General features: G+C 39.5%; 1 protein-coding gene across 1 annotated transcript; it reads left to right on the top strand.

The window, feature by feature from the left end:
- The first annotated feature begins 4,045 nt into the window (after window positions 1-4,045).
- LOC121919180 (alpha-1-antiproteinase-like) lies at window positions 4,046-13,456 on the top strand. The gene is made up of 5 exons (XM_042445496.1): window positions 4,046-4,168; window positions 6,015-6,665; window positions 9,049-9,319; window positions 10,195-10,342; window positions 13,136-13,456. Exons 2-5 carry the CDS (start codon window positions 6,035-6,037, stop codon window positions 13,325-13,327), a joined length of 1,242 nt encoding a protein of 413 aa, XP_042301430.1. The 5' UTR covers window positions 4,046-4,168; window positions 6,015-6,034; the 3' UTR covers window positions 13,328-13,456.
- The last annotated feature ends 10,342 nt before the right edge of the window (window positions 13,457-23,798 follow it).

Genomic DNA, 23,798 nt, shown 5'->3' with positions numbered 1-23,798 from the left:
TGTTGAATAAATAATCAGCATTTCAGATTTTTCAGAGTAACCCATATTTTATTGCATTTAACCAGTTCCTTCAGATTGGTCATTTTAAGAGTGTACAACATATTTCTTTAAAAGTGTGAAATAACAGTTTCTCTTTGCTCTTTTGTAAATACAGTTGCTTCATCCATCACACCCGTATTTTGTCTCCTTTGTCTCTGGAGGTTTCTTCCCCCATCTTTCTAATGTTCAAACTCATCCTTCTGCCTGTATCTCAGCTAAACCTCATGCTTGCTTTAGAGATCTGGAGATGGTAAGACATTGATTCCCACTTCCCAAATCCCTACATTTTTATGTAATACATCCAGAAATAATTCTATGCATCACTGCTGCTCTGTGAATGCACAAACGTCCTCAAATTTATAAATTCCTTCATCAGTTTGAAGGGGTGGAAACGTGGTGCTTTTTAGAAAAGGTTATATGCCATTTGTTCTGCTCTACATTTTGCCCATTGGCATGTTTAAAACTGAGGTGTGGGTTTTTTGTTTGTTTTTTAAAATCAATTTTGTGTGTTTGATAGAGTTAGTTGATTAATACATTGAGGTAATTTTCTTTCAAAATGATAAATTACTTTTAATTTCATGTGTTTGATAGAGATCCAACACCTCGTTTTAAAAGGCATTGGCCCGTTAGAAACGGGCCATATAGTACGCGCGGAGTGCATACTAGGGTTAGGAAGGGCCGGTGCTTCCGCACCCCCCTAACCCTAGTACGTGCTCCACGCGCACAAAATGGCGGCGTTCCACATGCCATCCAAACGAGGCGGCGTGGTTGTGATGTATTGGGGCCGTGCCACAGCGCCTATGGCGCCCTTTGCATGACCCCGGAAGGAGCTCCTTCTTGCTTTGCATCGCTGGGCGCAGCCTTCAGACAGCTGCGCCCATTGACACAAGGGACAAAGGGGCCAAGCGGGGGGGCTTTTGCCACTTCCCCACAGCCTGGAAAGAGGCGGATCGGGGCCTCAGCGGCTGCCATTGTGGCAGCTGAGGCCCCAATACACCGGGGAAAGCAGTGCCTACAGGCCGCCTCAAAGGGGCGGTCTGTAACGCGCCATTGTAAGTACATATTTTGAATTTAACTTGCCGGTACATTCCATTTGTGAGCCAGCATGATGGTGTGGTTTGAGCATTACTATAACGGAGACCAGGGTTCAAATTCCCATTCAGCTATGGAAACTCACTGGGTGGCCTTGGGCAATGTACATGCTCTCAGCCTCAGAGGAAGGCAATGGCAAACCCACTCTGAATAAATATTGCATTTTTACAACAAGATAGATAAAATTCATATATTATTTGTTTATCCATAATTTTAAAACTCAAATTTTCTTCTACTGAATTTCCCTCTTTTCCATTGATATTCTTTGTTATTTTTGTTCATTTTAAATCCTGCTAATTTTCCAAAAGATTCTAATTCCTGTTTCAGAATTTCCATACTTTTTGAGGGATTATCTACTATTATCCGCTAAGGCTTTTAATTTTATCTCTTTATTTTTAATTCTGTATTTCCCCTTATTGAATTTAACAAAACTTCCAAAACGGAAATGAAAAGCAGTGGGGACAATGGACAGCCCTGTCTTGTTCCTTTATCTATAACAAACTCTGGTGTTTTTTGTCCATTTATTGTAATATGAGCTTTTGGGGATTTGTATATGTTTTTTATATTACCTAAAAATTTGTCCCCCAAACCCATTTGCTTCAGAGTTTCAAACAAAAAGGGCCATTTCACGTTGTCAAACGCCTTTTCTGTGTCAACAAAGATCAAAAGTAATTTTTTTCTTTATTTAATTTATAATAGTTTATGATTGTTCTCATATTATATCTTATTTGTCTACCTGGCAAAAATCCATTCTGATCTTCATGTATTATTGTCTTTAGTATTTTTTTAATCTATGTGCCAGAATCATTGCAAATATCTTATAATTGAGATTTAATAACGATATAGTTCTATAATTAGACACATCTCTTATATCTTTTCCTTCTTTAGGAATCAAAGTAATTTCGCTATACGACCATGATTTGGGCATACCTTCAGTTGGAATTTTATTTAATAATTCTTGTAATTGATCTATCAACTCCATTTTAAGCACCTTATAGAAAACGCCGTGTATCCATCTACACCTGGCGCTTTATCTTCTTTTAACTCTTGGATAGCCGATATAATTTCCATTTTCGTGACAGGTTCTTTCAATAATTCTTTTTGTTCCTTGTTTATTTTTCCAACCTTTTTTGTTTCAGAAACTCTGTTATTATTTAACCATAATTGTCTGGATTTTTACAGTCTTTAAATAATTTTGAATATTCTAGAAAAAATAAATGCACTATTTCTTTTTGTTTTGTAATTTTAATTCCTTTGTCTATCAGTTCTGTAATTAATCTTTTTCCTTTTCCTTTCTTAATTTATTTCCTAGCCATTTGCTGGGTTTATTAGCTTGTTCAAAATAACCTTGTTTCGATCTTTTAAATTTTTCGGCAAGTTCTTCTTCTATTACCCGTTCTTGTAATTGATTCTGTAACCATTTTATTTCCTTTTGTACTGTCAAATCAAGAGGTTTTGTTCTCATTTCTTGTTATCTTTCTTTCAATTGCTCTTTGATTTTCTTATATTTGTCTGTTTTTATTCTTTTTAATTCTATAGCTCTTTTGATGAGAAGACCTCTTACTGTCATTTTGAATGCATCCCAGATTACTTTCACAGGCATTACCTGTGTCTTATTTTCTTGGAAGAAAAGTTTCACTTCCTTTTTTAATTTCTCAATATATTTTTTGTCCTGAAAAATAGCATTGTCAAGTCTCCATCTAGGAGCTGATTTTCTAGGCAATATTCTCAATTCTAACAAGTTGTGATCAGATAATTGTATAGGATGAATATCCATTCTATAGGCTTAGCAAATACTTTCGAGACAATGAACATATCTATCCTTGATATTGATTGGTGGACTTGAGAAAAAAAAGTATAGCCCTTTGAATGTGTCCAAGGATCCTTTAATGAAAAATCTCTAATGAAATCAAAAAAGTTATTTGGCAGCTTACCCTGTGGGTTTTTTTTATCTTTATTTTTCATAGATCTGTCCCTTTCTGGAATCAAAACTCCATTGAAGTCGCCTGTTAAGATTATATTATCCCAAATTTTATATTTTTCCATGGTCTTCCTTAAATTTTTAAAGAACTTTTCTTTTTTCTTATTTGGAGCGTAAATGTTTATTAATGTTATTTTTTTCCTAGTAAGGAGACTTCCACTATAATATATTTTCCTTCCTTATCTCTACAAATTTCTTTTGAGCTGTATTTCCTGTTTATGAACGTCACTACTCCACCTTTTTTCTCATCCGTAGCTGCATAGAATAACTGGCCCAGTTTTCGGTTTTTAATACAGTATATTTTATTTCTTTCTCTTTTATTTTTGTTTCTTGTAGACATATGAAATCAAAGTTCTCTTTTTCTAAAATATGATATATCTGATTTCTCTTAAATTTATTGTTTAAACCTTTTACATTCCATGTTCCTATTTTACAATACATTGTCTTCCTAATTTTAGGTACTAGTTGTGGTTACTTCTTTTTCCCTCTACCCGACCTTTTCAATATTTTTGCTAGATCACTTTTACCTTTGTGCTTCCTTCTACTCTTTCTATGGGCTTTTTAATATTCCTCCTCCACTTCCTCCCCCGATTCTCATTCAGATTGTTCTTTTTCTGTAGACTCTCCTTCTGATTCTCGTAACTCCTCATTATCACTATTTTATTCTTTTAAATCTTTTCTATCTTTTAAATTTTTCCCCTTAGTTTGATTTTGGTCATCCACTTTTTCTGGATTGTTTTTTAAAGAGAAGCCCATAGGGCTTGTATTTTGATTTTGGTCTTTTTTCTTCCCTGTAAACTGTTCTTCATTCTCCTTGACCTGCTCCTCCAAAAAGTCATTTGCTTTTTTCTGTGTGTTTATTACAAATTTCTTTTTCCCTGTTGTAAACACTATCTCTTCAGGTTTCCCCCATCTACATCTAATATCTTTTAGTTAATCTCTCCAGCCAGCCCTTCAGCTCCAGTAGCATCTTGGCAGCAGAGAGAGAGGGAGGAGGTTCTTGCCATGCCCACCCAGCACCATCTACAGCAGCAGTAGCAGCGGCAAGGAGCCAAGGCAAGGCTATAAGAGATGATTTTTTAAAAGCTGTAGCTAGAACTGTACCAAACCACTTTTGAAGATCATGTAGTTTTAACTAATTACTTTTTAAAAAGCAACCTTCCAACCTCTGAGCAAAAGATAGCAGGATACAGCTTGTTAGATTCTAACTAGCGCAAGATTAACAACATTAAAGGGATAATTGCTCTTAAATTGATGGCCTTTTTCAAATATACAAAATTAAATAAAATCTTTTTTTTTTAAGGGGAGGAACTGTGACTTTGGCACTTCCTTCCTTTTCACCTTTCTGTGGAAAGTGCTATCACACTGTTTGACAGTGTTTAACAACATCAAAGAAAGCAGTGATAATGAAAAGGGGTGATGAAGAATTCTGATGTGTGATGCTCATGTTCAATTTTATTACCTTATGTATTATCATCTTAATGCTGTAATACATTCGTTTTTATGTATTTATTTTTAACCATTTTTGTATCTTGAATCAGTGATGTAGATTTTTATGATCAGTTTTATAACTATGTCTTATTTTTAGGTACTGTACTTTTGATGTATTTATATTGTTTTACAGCCATACAGTACTCTATATACATTTTAGAGTCCATATTATTACATTTTAGTTCTTTTCTATTTGCTTTAGAATTTCTATAGGATTTTATAGTGTTTTACTTGTTTTAGCGTTGTTTTGTGTTATTTTGAAATGGCCTAAGGACTAATCAATAAACATTTCTTCTATAAATGAAAAGCCAGCTTACTTGGAGAGAGGACTATTTTTGCTTTATTCTATGCAGTCCATCTTGTGATTTTAATAAGGCCGTTTAAGGAAGGGGAGGTTGACGAGAGCATTTATTACCAGCAATCCAAATGGTGAGAAACTCCTGACAAATTCTACACTTGGTGATCTAGTGTGGCATTGGAGACATCCCTCTCATGACCCCGTGCTTCTTTCACCCTATCTCTTCCATATTGCTGCCTAAGCCAAGAGAAAAGACAGTGAGACCTGCTGCTGCTGCTATCAGAGGATTCATCACCCTTTGTTTCTGCCATATGGGTTTTGCTTGTTCTGCTGCCTGGGACTTTTCTGCCTCTTTTCTGAGCAAGATCACTTGATGCTGCCACTTAGAGCCACTTGATTAGGCTCTTCCTGCTGCAATAGGTTGGCAATTTACTGCTGGCTTTTTTGCTGCCTACACTAAAAGCAGGTAACAATCTTGGGCCCTCCGCAAGCAGATTGGGTTTATAATGATCACACAGTCCATTCTGAAAGCATGCCACAGCTGCTGACCCCAACCTGTACCACCAGGAGCCAGATTATCCTGGCTCCTTTTTGTTCCAGTCAAAAGGACCAGAGTGCAGTTTCTAGCTGTGCTGGAGGTGTGCATCATATAAATGGCACACTTCCAACACATCCAGAAGCCACTTCTTTTGAACCATGTGTTTCAGGCCACAGAGCTGCCCTGAAGGTCACAAAATAATGAAACAGAAAATAAAATGTGTTTGTCATATTATTATCAGTTAGATTGGCAGCTATTAGGGAGTATTAGAGCATATCCTTGATGGTAAGACTATCAATGGTTATAACTCATGATGACTGTATAATACTTCTGGTATCAGTATATGTCTCTCAGTATATTAGTATATGTCTCGCAATACTATTTGTTGCTAGGTGTGTGATTGTGCTTGTGCACTGCATGTAAATTTCCATAGTAGTTCCAACGATTGGGTTCATTTGAAATCCAGTGCTGGATTAGATAGGCCTTTGGTCTGATCTAGCATTGCTGAATTTGTATTCCAAATACAGACCTCAATATAATCAAAGAGTGAAAATATGATTTTTTTTTCTTTACAGATTTCTCCTACAAGGACACAATGTCTATTTTCAACCTGGCTTGGCTTCTCGCTGGCCTTTGTGTGCTTGTTCACTGCCATCACATCCCTATCGACTTTCAGGCTGACAACCAATATTCTCTTGTTGGTCACCAAAATTTGCCCCATCTGAAGATAGCTCCAGGAAATATTGATTTTGCCTTCAAACTCTACCACGAGGTTGCTTTAGGGGCTGCTAAGAAGAATATATTCTTTTCTCCCCTGGGCATTTCCACTGCCTTTTCCATGCTGGCACTGGGAGCTAAGTCTCACACACTGAGTCAGCTTTTATCAGGACTTAGCTTTAACCAGACAGAAATCACTGAGCAAGAAATACGTGAAAATTTTCGTGCACTCCTTGAGCACTTAAACAATCCCTCCAGAAATATTGAGCTGACCCTTGGGAATGCCCTTTTCATAGATGAGGAATTCAAACCCCTAAAGAAGTTCCTGAAAGATGCTAAATATTTCTTTAAGTCTGATATTTCTCATACTAACTTCAACAATTCTGAAGAAGCTGAAGAGGAGATTAATAGCTACATAAAGAAGAAAACCAATGGAAAATTAGTTGATGTTGTCAAGGGTCTTGATGCAGAGGTTGTAACGGTCCTTGTAAATTATATATTCATGAAAGGTATGTCAAGCAGCCTCTTTTTATAAACACAACTGTATTGCTTTCTTATATACAGTAGAGTCTTGATTATCCAACATAAACAGGCCGACTGATAGTCAGATAGCCGAAAATGTTGGATAATCCAAGGCTCAGTCTCCCCAATGGCAGTGCGCACGCACCCACACCTTGCCTCACCTCCCTCCCTGCTTACCTTAGTCCTGTCTGCAGAGGAAGAGGCCTGGGTGCCCGGCCCTGTCCTGTCCTCCGTGGCTGCGAAGGACAAGCCAGGCCAAGGATGCAGCCTCGGCATGAGCCCAGACCTCTCTTTTCCAGGCCTTTCCTCTCCCTCAATGGGCTCCCTGGAGTCCTTTGGGGGAGAGGAAAGGGAGGCAGGGAAGAAGAGGCCTGGGCACTCACCCAGTCCTTTTTCCCAGACCTCCCCTTTACTCCAAAGGGCTCTTTGAAGTCCTTTGAGGGGAAGGGAAAGGAAGGGAAGGGAGGCAGGGCAGGAGAGGACTCAGCAGCAGTGCAGGAAGGTAAGTAGGGAACGAGGGAGGAAGGAAGGAAGGAGGAGGGAGGGGGGAGGCGAGTGTCGTCAGATAATCCAGAGTGTCGGATAACCGAAGGTCGGTTAACCGAGACTCTACTGTACTGCTCTAATTCCTCCTATCTCATATGAGTTGACAACAGGTTTAATAATGGTGCAAGAGAAGACAAGAATTAACTAATTGATCAACATGTTAAGTAATTAATTTACTTAAAGAATTAGATTTAACCTAATTTTTTAGCTTTCCCCATTAACACTAAAACTAAAAATATACTTTAGCGTATTCACATATTAGAATTCACTGGGATTTGTTAGGTTATGTGCCTCTCTTCTATCATATTCAGTAAAACAAGAAGGCCCCCTTACTCAGGAGAACTGGAAAAGAATATTAGATTTAGAAAATAACTGTCATATAGCTCTATTCATTGAGGTAAAATTCAGAGATATAGGCATGTTAGCCTGGAATATCAGTATGTGAAGGGATCTTGTAGTACCTTTGAGACTAACTGTGCAAAAAATTTTGTTGTGTAAGCTTCATAGACTTGGGCGCAAAATTCATGGGCCGAAAATGCCAACTTTGGCCCGATCCAGGTGTGTGGTATACAGATGATGCACATCCCCAGATTGGCCCAAAGCTGCACCGTGGCTTCCTAAGGTGGCCAAGAGCCACCTGCAAAAGGAGCACAAAAACAGCACTTCTTGCTAGCAGCCCATTCAGGACCACAGCAACAGCCAGCCTCAGGACTGCAGCATCTGGTTGCCACAGTCCCACACAAATTGGGGTGACTGGGGCAGGAGTGGCCAGAGGCCACTCCAAGCTGCCAGACTGCTTGACCCCTTGGTATTCTTCCTCAGATGAATGGAATGAACTTTTGCCTAAGAAGGACCTTTATAACCAGACTATGTGAATAACCGTAGAAATGCAGAACTTGTGGGTATGGTGATAAAGTTCAGTTTTAACTATGGTTGTTAAAATAGTAAGACAGTTAATTCAAGCACAGTTTTCATCATATATATATATATATATATATATATATATATAGCATGGGAAGAGAAATCTGGGAATTAATTCTAATGACACTTTAGGAAGTAGGGGACATGTTTATGTAGGTATAGTACATCAGTAGTAACTCAGCAGGTCAAAACCTCAAAATGTTCTTGAATGTCAATGCAGACCAGGAACCAGCAGCATACAATAATTGAGGCAACCAGTTTCTACTAGATACAAATTTCAGAAACAAAAGTTGCTGATTACATTTTGGTAATATATTACATTATGGTTCTGATTACATTTTCACCAGAAACTCCATATATATGATAAGATTTAATTGTATTAATTTACCAGTCATCATATTAACTTTTGAGTGGATTCTTTCACTGGTGGATGAAGATGGTGATGATGATAGCAATAACAATAGCATCCTCAGGTATATATCATTTCATATTGCACTAAGCCATCTCTAAGTGATTTACAACTGTAAGCCAATTGCCCCCATCAAGCTGGGTACTCATTTTAGTGAAAGGATGCAAGGCTGAGTCGACCCTGAGCCCCTGACTGGAACTGAACTCAGAACATGTGGTTTGTGAGTGGTTGCAGTACTGGCATTTAACCACTGCACTACCAGGGCTCCTGGTGATGATGATCCCCCTCCTCCAGTGAAAATAATTATTTAAATCACCTCATCTGTGTGTTCCCCTTCCTCAGTACTAATAACACAGAAATAGAGAGTTGGTGGCAAATCAGTACTGCCTATATGTCGCTTCATCAAATGCTATTCAGAGTTCACTCAAAGCACATTGAAGTATCTGCTTATCATAGTGGGAATGCCTTTATGCTTTTCTCATTTTCTTCCTAAGCCCATTGGAAAAATCCTTTCAATCCTTCAAATACTCAAGAAGATTACTTCTTTGTGGATGAACACACTACAATCAAAGTTCCTATGATGTTCAGAAATGGCCTTTATTATACATACCATGACACAGATCTGTCCTGTCAAGTGGCAGTGCTCCCATACCAGGGCACTACTTCAGCATTCTTTGTCCTGCCTGACCCAGGGAAAATGAAGCAGGTGGAAGATGCCCTAGGGAGAGAGCTTTTCTTAAAATGGTTGAATTCATTGAGAGAACAGTAAGTCAATGTGTTGTTGTGGGTAGAGTGTTACAGCATGATTACTGAGTGTTTGATTCCAATCCCTGCATCATGGTTTTTTCATCTTTCAGCTTGATGTATGTCAGATCTTGACGTATGTCTGAGGCAGGAGAATCTGTACCTATAGAAAAACCCTAACCCCTTCCTAGGGTTGACAGAGCAGAATAAATATATGGAGGACAACTCCTTCTGCAGTAGGATAGGAACCTCAATAATGTGGGAGCCCATCTGCCCAAGAAGGCCTACAGAAAGTCCTATGGTCTTTATGGGACTTAAAATGGCTCTCCTTTGGATCAATAGTCTCTTTAACCTTCCTTCATCTTATCAATTCCCACAGGCTCTCTACTTACACCAGCCTGGCATAAGTATTTTCCCTTCATGGGATTTAAGACAGCACTAGAAGCTGATATGTAGAAGTCTGCAAGTGTAAAATCACCCTCTATTTAACTTCCTCCCTGAAACAAGGGGTTCCTTTTTAAGTCTTTATTTGTTTTAGCATTAATTATAATATTTCTATGCTATTCCCTGTTGTGAGATCTCACAGATAGTTCCATTACTGAAGAGACAGTTTCATTTTACTGTGGAACTCGAAATAGAAACTCAAGTGTGGAATCAAACTTCTGAGCAAAAGGTTCCATAGAACAAAATGCCAGGGTTCCTCTTCACATTTTCTTCATCTTCTCCACATGAAAGGATGTTTGTCACATGCAATGAAAATGACCCCAACTCTTTTCTCCTGCAATGGCAAATGGAAACTTACTAAATGCAAGGATTACTCTAACACCTTTATGAACTAGCAAACTTGTAACATATTTAAAAGAGACCTCACCAGAGCCTGGTTCTTACTTCAACAGGAGAATAAATCTCCATCTTCCAAAGTTTTCCATATCTACCAAATATGTTCTGAAAGGGATATTGAGAAGATTGGGTATTACTGATATATTTACAAATGAAGCCAATCTATCTGGAATTACTGGGAAGCCTGACCTGCAGATTTCTAAGGTATGTGCCTCAAAATACATCATACTATAAAAATTATACCATGAACAACAAATACAACAACAACAACAACAAAACTATTATTATTATTATTATTATTATTATTATTCATCCCCATTTTCCAAAAGGCAGCTTACAAAAATTAAAACAAATACCGATAAAACAATATTGTAAAAATGCAGTTAAACTATATATAGGAAACCGTTCTGCAAATCCAATATTAAAAAGTGAAAGATAAAAGTCACTAAAACAGAACATTATTCAAAGTCCTTGAAGTGAGTTCCTAAGGTTTTGTCAGAGTAGAAAAATTTTGATTTGCTAAAAGAAGGAGCCCTGAAGCGGGAGCCATCCTAGCTTCTCTAGAGAGGGAAGGCCAAATGCTTTGCCCAGCCACTAAGAAGGTATTCTTCCTTGTTTCCACCAAACCTGAGTGTGAAGGTGATGTGACCAAGAGAAGAGCCACCCAAGCAGTTCTTTGGCGGGTTACAGTCCGCTGCTTTGCAGCGATCTGCTGCCGCCGCCGCTTGCTCCGTGTGGGAGCCGCAGCAGCCACATCGCGCTGCTCCCGCAAGGACCGAAAAAGAAGCTCCAAAATGGAGCTTCTTTAAGCGGCGCCTCTATGACGTCACGAGGCGCCAGGGGCGCACTCGCGACATCATAGACGCCGCGACACATGCAGACGCACAGCGTCCGATACGTAAATATGGCGGCAGCCGTGTGGAATGGCCGCCGCCATATTGTATGTACAGAATACGTACTAGGGTTAGGGGGGTGCAGAAGCACCACCCCTTCCTAACCCTAGTACGTATTCATTACGTACTAAATGGCGGTGTGTAACCCGCCTTAGAGTCCAAGCAAACTCATGCAGTAACATACCGGCCATAATACAGCCTGGACATGAGCTGCATATGGTTTGAGCAGCACTTTTAGCAGACAGGTGAGCCAGCTGAGGTTTCTGAGCATTTTTCATAGGCAGCAATATGCACAGCATATTACAGTAATTCTAGAATGTAACCTAGGACTTTATCACACTACTTTTTTCTCGTTCCGTTCCTGTTCACAAACCGGACAGGTCGTGAAACGAGATCAGGGCTGATGCTACCGCACTCACTGTACTGCTTGATATGTAAATGTACTAGGAACCATTGCTATTTCACAGCGGTACTGGAGAAGATGACATTGTTATCTGCCTATGAACAGATATCACCACACAGCCAGGTCTCTTCCCAAGTGCAAACCATTCTTCCCCATTTTTTCTGTGCATGTGTACTTGTAAAAGAGGATTGGGTGAAAAGTTCAAATGGAGGGCATTTCTACATTCTCCCATAGCCTTGTGCTGTGATCTTTAGTGTTGCGTGTCCCTCTGTGTATAGGCATATAATGGATTCGTGTATTGTGGATATCCTTCTCCACACTATGACAAGTTCCTTGAGGACGGAGTGGTAATGTACAAAGAGAAGAAGATTTCTTTCTCATTTTTAAAAAATGTTGTAAGGATAAATGCCATATATATATACACACACACACACACACACACACACACACACACACACACACATAAAAATTTTTAAGGAGTGGTCCATGTTCCCACATTATCATTATGTCATCATATGAATCCTGTTTTCTTGGTAAAAAAAAAAAGGAAAAGTGTGGCAATAGAAGAAGCATTTCCACTCGCGATACAGCAGAAGTCTTGGCAGGAACAGTAGCAAGGGATGGAGATGATAAGTCAGGAGGAGGGGTTTAGCACTACATCATAACAGAGTTTAAATGGGGATGCAATTGGGATGCCGTAGACATTGCACACAGTGGGAGTAATGGCCTTATAACATTTTCTGGGAAGGGAGGACGGAATTCAATCATTGGAGCATGATGATGTGAACAGAACAGAAAGAACCCGAAGAAGAATGTTATGTAAATGAGGCTTTACAATAAAATCCGTTTCGTTTCATCCTTATTCAAACCACAAAATGTTACACAATACGTGTGCGATTTTCTAGGACATGTATTGCAGACATTTCCAGGAAAGAACTAGTGAAGCAACTTCTTGGTTATTTCCTCCTCCCATATGAAAATGAATAATTATGGGATACCGAACCATGTTAGTCTGAGGAATCAAAGTAAAAAGGGATCTTGTCACAGCTTTGAGACTAATTGAAATAAAGAGACTGGTAACATAAGCTTTTGTAGACTTCAATCTACTTCCTCAGATGCATTAGACAGTTATCCTGTCATGGGAGAAAACAAATACATTTCCTCTCTATTCTCCCAGCAGTTGAACATCTCAAATGTTGCATGCAATATCATTTGGGACAGAAATTTCAGTTGATCATGACAGTGGCATTATTAGGGTTGGTGGCAGCAGTGCGGTAACTCCACCATTGACCTCCTCTCATTTCACAGCACACAGACTCCTTAGTAATATTTTTGTACTAATTTACTTATAAATCGTAATTCCTATATATCACTGAATGTAATGTTAATAGTTGTGACATAAACAACTAGCAAAATTAAATTTGCACCTTTAAATTATGATTTCATACAAACAGAATAAATATGTTTACATATACATAATTTCGTGTGGTTAAAGTGACCATTTGGTAAAATATGATGTTTTTAAAGAAAATTTTTAAATTTTTACTTTTTTAATTTCAAACATTAAAATTTGCAAAAATAAATAAATAAATAAACCTGGGCCTAGTATTGCCATGAGGGAAATGACAATGCCAAAGAAATCTGTTAAGATATCAGATGGATTCATGTTCCTTTACTAATTCTTGCTTCCCTTCCTTTCAGGCTTTTCACCAAACTTATCTGAACGTCCATGAGAATGGCACTGAAGCTGCAGCTGCTACTGTCATTGAGGCTGTTCCTGTTTCTCTCTTCCCTATAATGAAAATGAGCAGGCCCTTCTTAATGATAATTTTTGAATCTAATAGCCAATCCATCTTATTCATGGGTAGAATTACAAACCCTAATGAAAACTGATCCCATTACTAGTGTTTTAGTTGTAATTTGGACAATGTAATGCTGGCTAAATTAAACATATGTCATTTGCTATTCTAAAACTGTCACTGTCTTGTATTCTTAAAGAAAATAAATACTGATGACATAGAATCCCTGACACAGATTGGGTTTCTTGAATGCCTGTCCATTCTGTCAGGGGTATGTCAGACCACAAAATCTTTTTTCCAGGGCTAACATTCAAATAAGTACTAGGGTCTGTAAAAGAGAGGAAATGCTTCTCTGGGTCAAAATCCACTTCACACATCAAACAGACAAAAAACCTTAGGCCTGTTCCCACTTCATTTTTGCATGACACCTTCCATTTGGAAGGGCTTCCCTTTGCCAGTTCTGTGTGCGTGGGAGAATTTCAGATATTCTTGGATTGAAGGTTTCCTTATCTGAAATAACTTGGTGCAGCACTGGAGAACAGATCCAAGCACTGGTTAACTTACCTTTCAACCCATGACCCACCAAGCTCAGAATACCAACTGGGGTAGATCATGGGGCAATAGAATATTGGAGCCCTGTGGGATGCAGCTTTAGTTTCCCAGGGTGTTAACTCTTTTAACAAAACAAAACAAAACTATACAGGTATTACAGTTAAACTTGTTAGAGTCTAACTTTCATTAGCAGAACAGCAAAAGTGTGAGTCAGATGATTTATTCTAAATTTGCCTTCCTAAAGAATAAAGACTTACTCATTTGTAGTTTAAAAAACAAACACTAATGGCTTTAATAAATACATACATACATAAAAAACTAAATCCTATCCTACCTGGTGATGGTTTGGGTACTGATATGAAATATCACCGTCTTTAATATAGCAGGAAGAGACTGATAGCCTCACTCAGAGGAGACTCATTCGAACAAACTGAAAAGAAACTGTTTAGGATCTTGAGAGAGAGCTGGTTAAACAGCCTCCAAGAGTGACAGGAGTCACATTTTCAGATAGAATGAGATAGAGGGAATTCCTTGTCTATCTAAGGAGGCAAAGGAGAATGCAATACATAAAATTTTCAACAAGCCCACATGGGCAGAAGCCACTTTGTGGTTTACTTGCCTTGGGAACAAAGTGGTTCTTATAGCCCCTGGTGCTCAAAGCTTCCCTCCATCAAAGATTGCTAAGGGAGAAATTTAAAGAAGACTGTTGCCTTCCTCAGGAACTTCACAAGGCACAAATCTTTTTTTTACTTCACCCACCCAGTGGCACCACTAGGGTTGACATTATCTAGTGGGGTAACTGTTGGCATCATTTCCCGCCCCCGCCCCCTCAACTGACCTCCTTACATCCCACACAATATAGAATGTTTAGTAATGCTTGTGTTGCTGGGTTGTTGTTTTTTTGTGCACTAATGTTACTCATTAATCCTAATTCTTGTATGTCACTGAATGTAATGGTAATAGTTGTGGCATAAACAACTAGCTAAATTTAAATTATACCTTTAAATTACAGTATCAGATGCACAGTCTAAATGCATTTACAAATACACAGGATATTACTGCACCACAGTCTTAATACTTACTTACTGCCAATCTACTTTTATCGCTCTGGCTGCCTCCTGTAAATTCTGAGGTTTGTAGTTCAATGAGGCCTAAGAAGTCTCAGGCTGAGGATTCTAAATGCCCCCCCCCAAAACTGCAAATACCAGAGCAGTTAAAGTGGAATAGCAGCACTACAGAGTGTGGTGTAATTTCTATCGTTTCATGGGGTTAAAGTGAAAATTTGGCAAAATGTTATACTTTTTAATTTAAAATGAATCTGAACCTTTTTAAAAAAAAATTAGCATGTCTTGATGCATTGTAAAGTTCTATTGTCACTACTCTGAGGCATTTAAGACCACAACTGGATCTATTGTAGGCCTGCTGAAGCCTCCCCCCAGTGGGGAGTGGGAAAGATCTATGTCCTCACAGCCAGAAAAGATTACTTCAGCCTCTTAGTTCTGCTGGGGTCTCCTGGAAGTTGCAGTGGCTGAGGCAACCTCTTTGCATCTGGCTATGGAGCGTAGCCAAATGACACTGCACTTCCCACTAGGCAGTGGTGTCACTGAGTTTGGTATCATCCAGTAACTGATGGTGTCTGTGGACCTCCTCTCATATCCTATCATACATTGTGGAAGTGCAAAATAGTTTTACTGTGGCACAAGACTTAAGTAAAGAAAAACAAGGTGGTGCTTCTGTAAAGCAGTGTAAAGGATTTCTTTTTCTTTTTCCCAGCAAAGGCTTTCCAGAAAGAAAGAAAGAAAGAAAGAAAGAAAGGGAAATAAAAATAAAAGAAACACTCTATTTTAAATACCTTTTCTGAACAACACCCCCCCCTTGTTAACATAAATAACAGAATTATTTAGAGGGCAAATTGTATCAAGCCCTGGTTGTGCCATGGTTAAATGCCTGTACAGCAGCCATTCACCCACAAACCACAAGGTTGTGAGTTCAATCCCAGCCAGGAGCTCAGAGTCGACTCAGTTTTGCATCCTTCTGAGGTTGCTAAAATGATTACCCAGCTTGATGGGGACAATTAACTTACAATTGTAAACCGCTCAGAGACTACTTAGGTGGTATAAACGAGTATATAAATAAATCTGCTATTGCTACTGCTATCACCCAGAGATGTCTATAGGCTCAATTTGTTATTTTGGAACTAAATTTTTTGTGTGATTGGAAAGAGGGGTTTGAAGGATGATCTTTGAGGTATTACTGGGCTTGCACTTTGCCAATCTCTGCTTTAAGGGAATCCCCAAAATTGGAAGGAGTCAGGACTACACGCCCTGCTTATACCCCATACATTGCAAATAACCCAATGCCCCAATCACATTACAGTAAATCTGTGGCAGGATAAATGTGATAGCAAAGAACCCATGTTGCTGAAGGGCCGTGAAGACTAGAACTCTATAAGCCCACCAGCAACCTATGAGTAAAAGTCTCTCCCAGCCGCATTAACCAGCCCAGAGTAATGCACAGAACAATAGCAGGAGTTGGCTTTGAGAAGATTCACATGGTGCTCCCACAGTTCTAAATGGTTGGAGGAGACAAAAGTCCAATCCCCTAGAAGTTACAGTGGCTGAGGCAATCATACAAAGAACTTTCCTCAGCGTGAAACAACTTGAAGGCACACAAAACAACAACAAGCTCATCTAGTTTGGATTCCCAACAGTTAATCCCAGAGTTGGAAGAGACCCTCAAGGAGCATCCAGTCCACCCCCTTCAATCATGCAGGAATACATAGGATCCTAGAGTTGGCAGGGTGCCATCCAGGTATATAGCACCCTAGAGTTGGAAGTGACCCCAGGGATCATCCAGTCCAATCCCCTTCTGCCATACACGCACTGATTGACCTTGGGCAAGTCACATGCTCTCAGTCTCAGGGGAAGGCAATGGGTTCCTTCCAACCCTATGATCCTACATATTCCTGCATGGCAGAAGGACGTTGGACTGGATGACCCCTGGGTTCCTTTCAATGATAGGATTTTTCCATGGCACAATTCCTGCTTGGCAGAAGGGAGTTGCCTCTTGACCTCACACACACATCATTCTCTTATTTTACCAGTTTACTTGAGCAAGCTAGGAAGAGCAAAGGGGAAGGAGAGAGAAGGCATGCCTGGCCCCTCACCTTCTGGGATTTGTAGTTGGGTGAGATATTCAGTTTGGTCTGCCTCAGTAAAGTACAAATCCCAGGATTATTTGAGAGAGAGGCTGCTGTGGTTGTACTAGATGGCCCCTTGCAGTCCCTTCCAACACTAGGAAGTTTGACTCTAGCTTTAACTTAAAAAATGTTTTCTTTAGATGCATGCAACAAAACCAAGACAGAATTGCCATCCCATTACCATAACAAAGCCACTAGCCTCTGGTAAGATCCATTATAACACCAAGTCTCAGTGGCTGCTTTGCTTACACAAATTATGTAAATCCTGCCCATCAAAATATCATTTCAAAGAGCTTGTCCCTTCATTTGCAAATTATTTTAAAAACAATTCCTCCTTGGTCAAGGAGGTCCATGTTTTATGGAGTTTTAAAGCGCTTATGGAAGCATCAAGTAACAAATATCTCATATGCTTAATGAATAGTGAAGAACATTCTTTACCTCACTATTCACAAGTTACTGGGATACAGTAGACTACCACTATGAGCAGTGCTGTGGCTAATGTTGCAACTGGACTCAAGCAGAACTGATGTTCAGCTGTTCACATGCTCAGAGGTGAAAGGAAAGTCTGAAACTACACAACACATATTAAAGGAACATAGAATATGAAAAGCATGAATCAGTGGAAGCTATATATAGTAAACCAAGAAATGGAACATAAAAAATATTGCAATACTTGGGGTGAGTGAGTTAAAGTGGACCAGAATTGGATATTTTGAGTCAGATAATTAAACAATGTTTTACTCAGAAAATGAAAATCTACAGAAAAAACGGGGTGGCATTAGTAGTGAGGAGAGATGTAGCAAAAGCAATCAAAGAACATAATGCAAAGTCTAACTGAGGTCCAAAACACACTGCAGAAATGATCCAGTTTGAGACCACTTTAACTGCCTTAGCTCAGTCATAGGGGATACTGGGAATTGTAGTTTATTCTGCACCAGCGCTCTCTGACAGAGAAGGCTAAATGTTTCACATACAGAAAGTAGAAAAGACTTTGAATGATTACTGAAGGTCAATGAAGAAAGTGCAGAGACAGGCTTACAACTGAACTGAAGAAAACAAAAATAATGACCACAGACAATCTACATAACTTCAAAGTAGAGGTTGAAGACCATGAGTCTTAAAGATGCTGCTACATTCCTCCTCCCCCCTCCTTTCGTTCATTTAAAACTCCATTTATGAAATGCTGGCATTTGATTATCTCTGTTCAGCCTTCTGGAACTTATTAGTGGTCTTCATGCTTCCGGATTACAGTTAGCTACAGCAGCCCATTTCAGCGCAGGGCTAGTGCCCTCCCCAGGCCTGCAGGGAGAAAGTGATAGATCAGTTGTGGATGGCAGAGCTGCAGATGGTGGCATGCATCTCTGGTATCTGGAGCACCCAGGCCAGAATACACACCTACTTGACCCTCATAATGCAATGATGGGAAGATCCTCTAATTACATATATGTGCACATGCAATCACAGCAGGGCAGCATTGTCAAGAACTGCCACTCCTGTCAGTTCAGTAAGCCAACCATCTGTATTTTGACAGCAAAATTTTATTTCACTAACCAAAGAAATTAAGTGTGGCTTCTGTAAACAGAACTACCACATTCCCCAGTCGCAGCCATAGAGTAAGCAATGCCCTGCTCTGTATGTTTACAGGCTTTCCTTCCATTCATTCATAGGATCATAACCCAAAACATTCTTGCACCCAGACTTGCTTGCTACTCAACCATCTCATGTACTTTAACGTTAGGCCCCTTTCAGATTTCCCAGGAATCTGGTTTTGTTGAATATCAGTACCAGCATCCTCCCCAACACATCTGTTTACCACCCAGCCAGGCAATTGTTTTTCCCTTGGGGAAACACTACAAATCCCACCAGCTTCATCACCAAACTCCTCTTACTAGTTTATATTATATTCATGATACTGACAGCATATCTGTTTTAGAATCCAGCAATTCTATATGATATAAGCATAAACAATAGCATTACTAAAGAAAGGGAAAATACAGCAAACAGCAAAACACTTTTATAGCAATATCTGCCAGATTCCTGACAAGCACCTGTGATGAAGGGAAAAGGGTGCAATTCTTATTGATTGTAAATGAGTTATTCATCTCTCCTTCGGAGGTCCCAGCTGGTGGTACCTCTGGAGAAAATTTGGAGTTGGAAGGAAGAGAGTAATTTGTCAGTACCAACTCCAAAAAGAAGATCACCATGGGTCTTTTTGCTATTACATGCTTCCAAGTCTACAAAAACCAAACAGAAATGGATACAGGATGGATGGGGAAAAGATGGGTGGCACTTCAACACAGCACAATAACAGCTATTCACACAGCAGCAATGTATCAGTCACATGGCTAAAGACAAGGAAAGAGAAACATTTAGGATATACAGTGGTACCCTGGGTTACGAATTTAATTCGTTCCGCCGCCGTGTTCGTAACCCGAAAACCTTCGCAAGCCGAAAAAGCCATAGGCGCTAATAGCGAAAGCCGCGATTTCGTGCGAAAAAGCGCCGAAAAGCACCAAAAAAATTTTCGTAACCCGAAATAACCTTCGTAACCCGGAACAGTTTTTTTCTATGGATTTTTTTCGTAACCCGGAAATTTCGTAAGGCGGCGCATTCGTATCCCGGGGTACCACTGTATTCAAGTCAGGCTCTCTCACACATTCCATCATCCCCCATACCCAACAAAGTGCAGATGAAACAAAAGATTAATAACCCCAGCAAAACAGCTTTTTAACTCCCCTTTAACCATAAACTGATATACTCAAAGCAGAAAGCATATGGGCAGCTGCACGACAAGAAAAATGTGAGGAGACACCAACTACAATGTATAGAGAAGAAAGTGTTTCTTCCCCTCCAGTCACCAATTACTGAGGTACAGAACAGCTCTTTCAAAGAGCAAAAAAGTAAACCTGCCCAGGAAGGTCAGAACATTCTGATCAATTGAGTAACACTGGTCAGGTGGTAGGAAATTCCTTGCACAATGAATCAGCTGGAGAAGAAGAGAGTTCCTGAAAGCATCCCTTTTATGCAACCAGCATGAAACAAGCAAGAGGAAGAAGTTGTTGAGAGATGTTCTCCTGTACACATAATCGAAATCAATATGACATTGTTACTTTTTGTACTACTGTGTGTGCGCATCTAGTTCCGTAGATAAAAGACTGTTTAATAGGAAGGATAACTGGGTATTACAGGAACATCTCAGTAGGACAACCACAGTGCTTATTCAAAGATCTCAATCTTGCCCATTTAAGACCAGCTTTAAAGCTACCTTCTCGCATTAACTGAAGCTCTGCAAAGCCAAGAAACAGGAAGCAGAGCTTGGAAGTAACTTGTGCATAATTCATTACTTGCAATGGTTTCCTTTCCCCAGTAATGAAGTTATAAAAGAAATAACAGAGAACAAGCACATAATGGGTTTTTAAATACATCTATTAAAAGATCTATAACTTTGTCATACTGATTCAAATCGCACAACCATAAAACTTTGGTATCTTTTTAGTTGACCATGGTTTCCTCTTATGGCATCCTAGAATATGTAGTTTGTAGGCAAGAACTTTGAATTCTCTGCGATTTCTAAGTCCCTCTCAAACTACAAATCCAAGGATTCCATAGGATGGAGCAAAGATGATAAAAGTGTGATTAAAGTGCTATAATTGTGCCATATGGAAACAGGCCTTGTTTCATGTACTTCTGAGACAGACTTATAATTTTAAATTCCAAAATAAAGTGACAAACTTCTCTGATAAAATTCTTAAGACCCAGCATAGTATAGTTGTTTAAGTGTTGGAATACAACCATGAAAAACCAGGGTTCGAATCCTCGATTGACCATGGAAACCCATTGGGTGACCTTGGACAAGTCACACTCTCTTAGCTGAAAAAACCCTGTGATAGGATCACCTGGGGTCACATTAAGTCAAAACAATTTGAAGTGGCTTGAAGGCACACAGGAATAACAACAGAAAATTAAACTACAAGCACTGTAACAAGTTATAGTAAGAATAAAAAACACTGTAATGAGTTTAATCTCCTTTCGACCATCATCAATCTTTATATCCTGAAAAGAGCAGCACTTTTTCCAAAACATCTATTGTGAAAAAAGAAGGAAATGGGGCTACCTCTCCTATCAACGGGCCCTTTGTGACACCCTCGTCATGTGCTAGGGTTGCCTGTATACATGGTCACCGGCCACTGTTATGTAATTGCCATGCAGTGTCTGCATGGCACCACGCTGTGCTTATGTAAACAGTGCACCAGTGGCACACTCGTTATGCCGTGGATTTAGAAGAACCCGCTTTTCGTGGGTTGTTTTTCCACCGGCAGGAAGCCATGCAGTTTGGTGGCTGCAGCTTCCCTCCAGTGGAGTGGTCTGTCCCGCGCCAATATAGTTCACTCTCTCAACCTCAGAGCTTTTTTCCAAAGTGTCACAGAGTCCTACAGTTGGAAGGGACCACTAAGGGCCATCCAGTCCAATATCCTTCTGCCAGGCAGGAATACACAGAATTCTATAATCCTACAACTGGAAGAGACTGCCAAGGACCATCCAAGCAAACACTCTCTCCTGCTGAGAGAGTTGGGTGAGGTATTCAGCCTGGTCTGCCTCAGTAAACCACAAATCCCAGAATTCTCTAGAAGAGAGGCTGTTGGCACACTTGCAGAATTAGCCTTTTGAGTTACAGCTCCATCCTGTGGGATCCTGGGATTTGTAGTTTAGCCTGGTCTGCCTCAGTAAACTATAAATCCCAGAATTCTGCAAAAGAGAGGCTACTGTGGTTGTACTGGATAGCCCCTTGGGATCCCTTCCAACTCTAGGATCCTATGTATTTATGAATGGCAAAAGGGGTTGGACTGGATGGCCTTTGGGGCTCCCGTCTAACTCTAGAGACTTTTTCACATGGGATTCAAGCATCATTAAAATGTGATTAAATTGTGCTAATAGTGTGATCAGGGGGAAGATTATCACACCCCACATGCTTCTCCCATTAATGCCCCATGCATAAGCTGTAATTGACACATCTTTGGGTATAAACAGAAACTCGCGTTATTACCCAATGATGCATCCATTACAGTTTACACATGGGATATGAACAAGAGAAGCACATGGGGGTGTTATAATCTCCCTCCCCCCATTGAACTATTAGCACAATTTAATCGCATCTTAATTACTTTTTCCTCCTTTGTGTGAAAGAGGAGTCCTGTTGCTGTTGTGTGCCTTCAAGTTGTTTCAAGTTGAGGTAAATTCTTTGTTTAGACCTCTACCAAACCTTCTTTTGCCATGTAAATCTGGTCATTTTTTGCTTTGAAATGCAAATCAAATTAGCCACAGCCTAATGCAACACACATAATTATATAAGGTGTTGGTGATTACCTATAAAGCCCTACATGGCTTGGGCCCAGGATACCTGAAGGACCGCCTCTCCCCATACATTCCGCCCCGCACCCTCAGAACGTCTGGGCAGCAATTACTTAGGGTTCCAGGGGCCAGACTTACCTCCACAATGAGGAGGACATATTCCATCACCGCCCCGGCCCTTTGGAACACGCTGCCAACAGAGCTCCGCTCGGCCACCTCCCTGGCTCAGTTTAGAAGGGATTTAAAAACCTTCTTATTTCAAGCTGCATTCCCCGAATGAAGTTCCAGTTGGCCTTCCTCCCTCTTTTGTTGGCAAGATGGTTGGCTGATGGGTTTTTAATTTGTTTTTAATATGTGTATTTTGATGTATTTGATTTTATTGTGTTGTTCACCGCCCTAATCTTTGGAAGGGCAGTATACAAATAAAATTTTTATTATTTATTATTTATAATTAGCATAAATGTTCACACCTTCCCTTTTGATCTTTCAGGAAATTTGTCAAAAATCTTTGTCTCCCCACAGAGAGGGAGAGACGAAGGAAAAATCTCAGTCTTTACAAAAGAGAGATTTTTTTAAAAAAAAATCTCACCTGGCTTTACAGGAATGAGATTAGAAAATTGATTTGGCACAACACTTGTCTCAGATACCTCCTTAAATATTGGCAAAGGTATTTGTCTAATCTTATTTGGAATGGGGGGACCCAAGGATAAGATTTTAAATATTGGCAAGAGTTGAGAGAGAGAGGAAGTTTTGGAGTACCAGATTTGAGGCTGGATTAGTTTGAGAAATAAAACATCGTTGGATTAAGAGCGCCTTGATTTAAGGTTTGGTTGACATGGTTATGTTTGGTATAATAAGATTAAAGTTCATGAATTTTTTTAAAAAAATCATGCCATAGGAAGGATACTGCTGAAAGTCTGGAAAAATATATATTAAGATTTTGTGTAAAATTGCTTATCGCCACAAGAAGCGATTTGTACAAAAATTTTCAACCAAAAGGTTCATGTACAAAAATTTATTAGAAAAGTGAAATGAAGAATTTGTTATTAAAGATAAACAACAATTGGAATAGGAAGGTTTTAGGCTACAATGGTTTCTCAATATACAAATCCTGGAAAGATATAAATTAATTACAATAACTGAGATTTTGAAGAAATCAAATCAGAAATTGAGATAAGATCACATGAAAATGGTGATCATTTGTTGGCCAAAATGCATAACTTGTTAACAAACCTTAGTTTTAAAGAGGAAGTACTAAACAAGTGTATCATTAAAAGGCCCAGAAGTATAGGGCATAATTTTGACATGGCCCAACGGGGTAAAACATGGATGAAAAGTCTTCAGTATACTCTTTGTTATGAACTGAAATATTTATTCTTTTTAAAAAGATGAAGAAGCAATGTTATCTCACCCCAGTTAAACTGGTGAGATTGTACAAAGAGGTGAATCACAATTGTTGGGAACG

This window comes from Sceloporus undulatus, chromosome 1 (assembly GCF_019175285.1).
Source record: "Sceloporus undulatus isolate JIND9_A2432 ecotype Alabama chromosome 1, SceUnd_v1.1, whole genome shotgun sequence".
Classification (NCBI taxonomy): domain Eukaryota; kingdom Metazoa; phylum Chordata; class Lepidosauria; order Squamata; family Phrynosomatidae; genus Sceloporus; species Sceloporus undulatus.
This window is presented reverse-complemented; position numbering and strand designations above follow the sequence as displayed.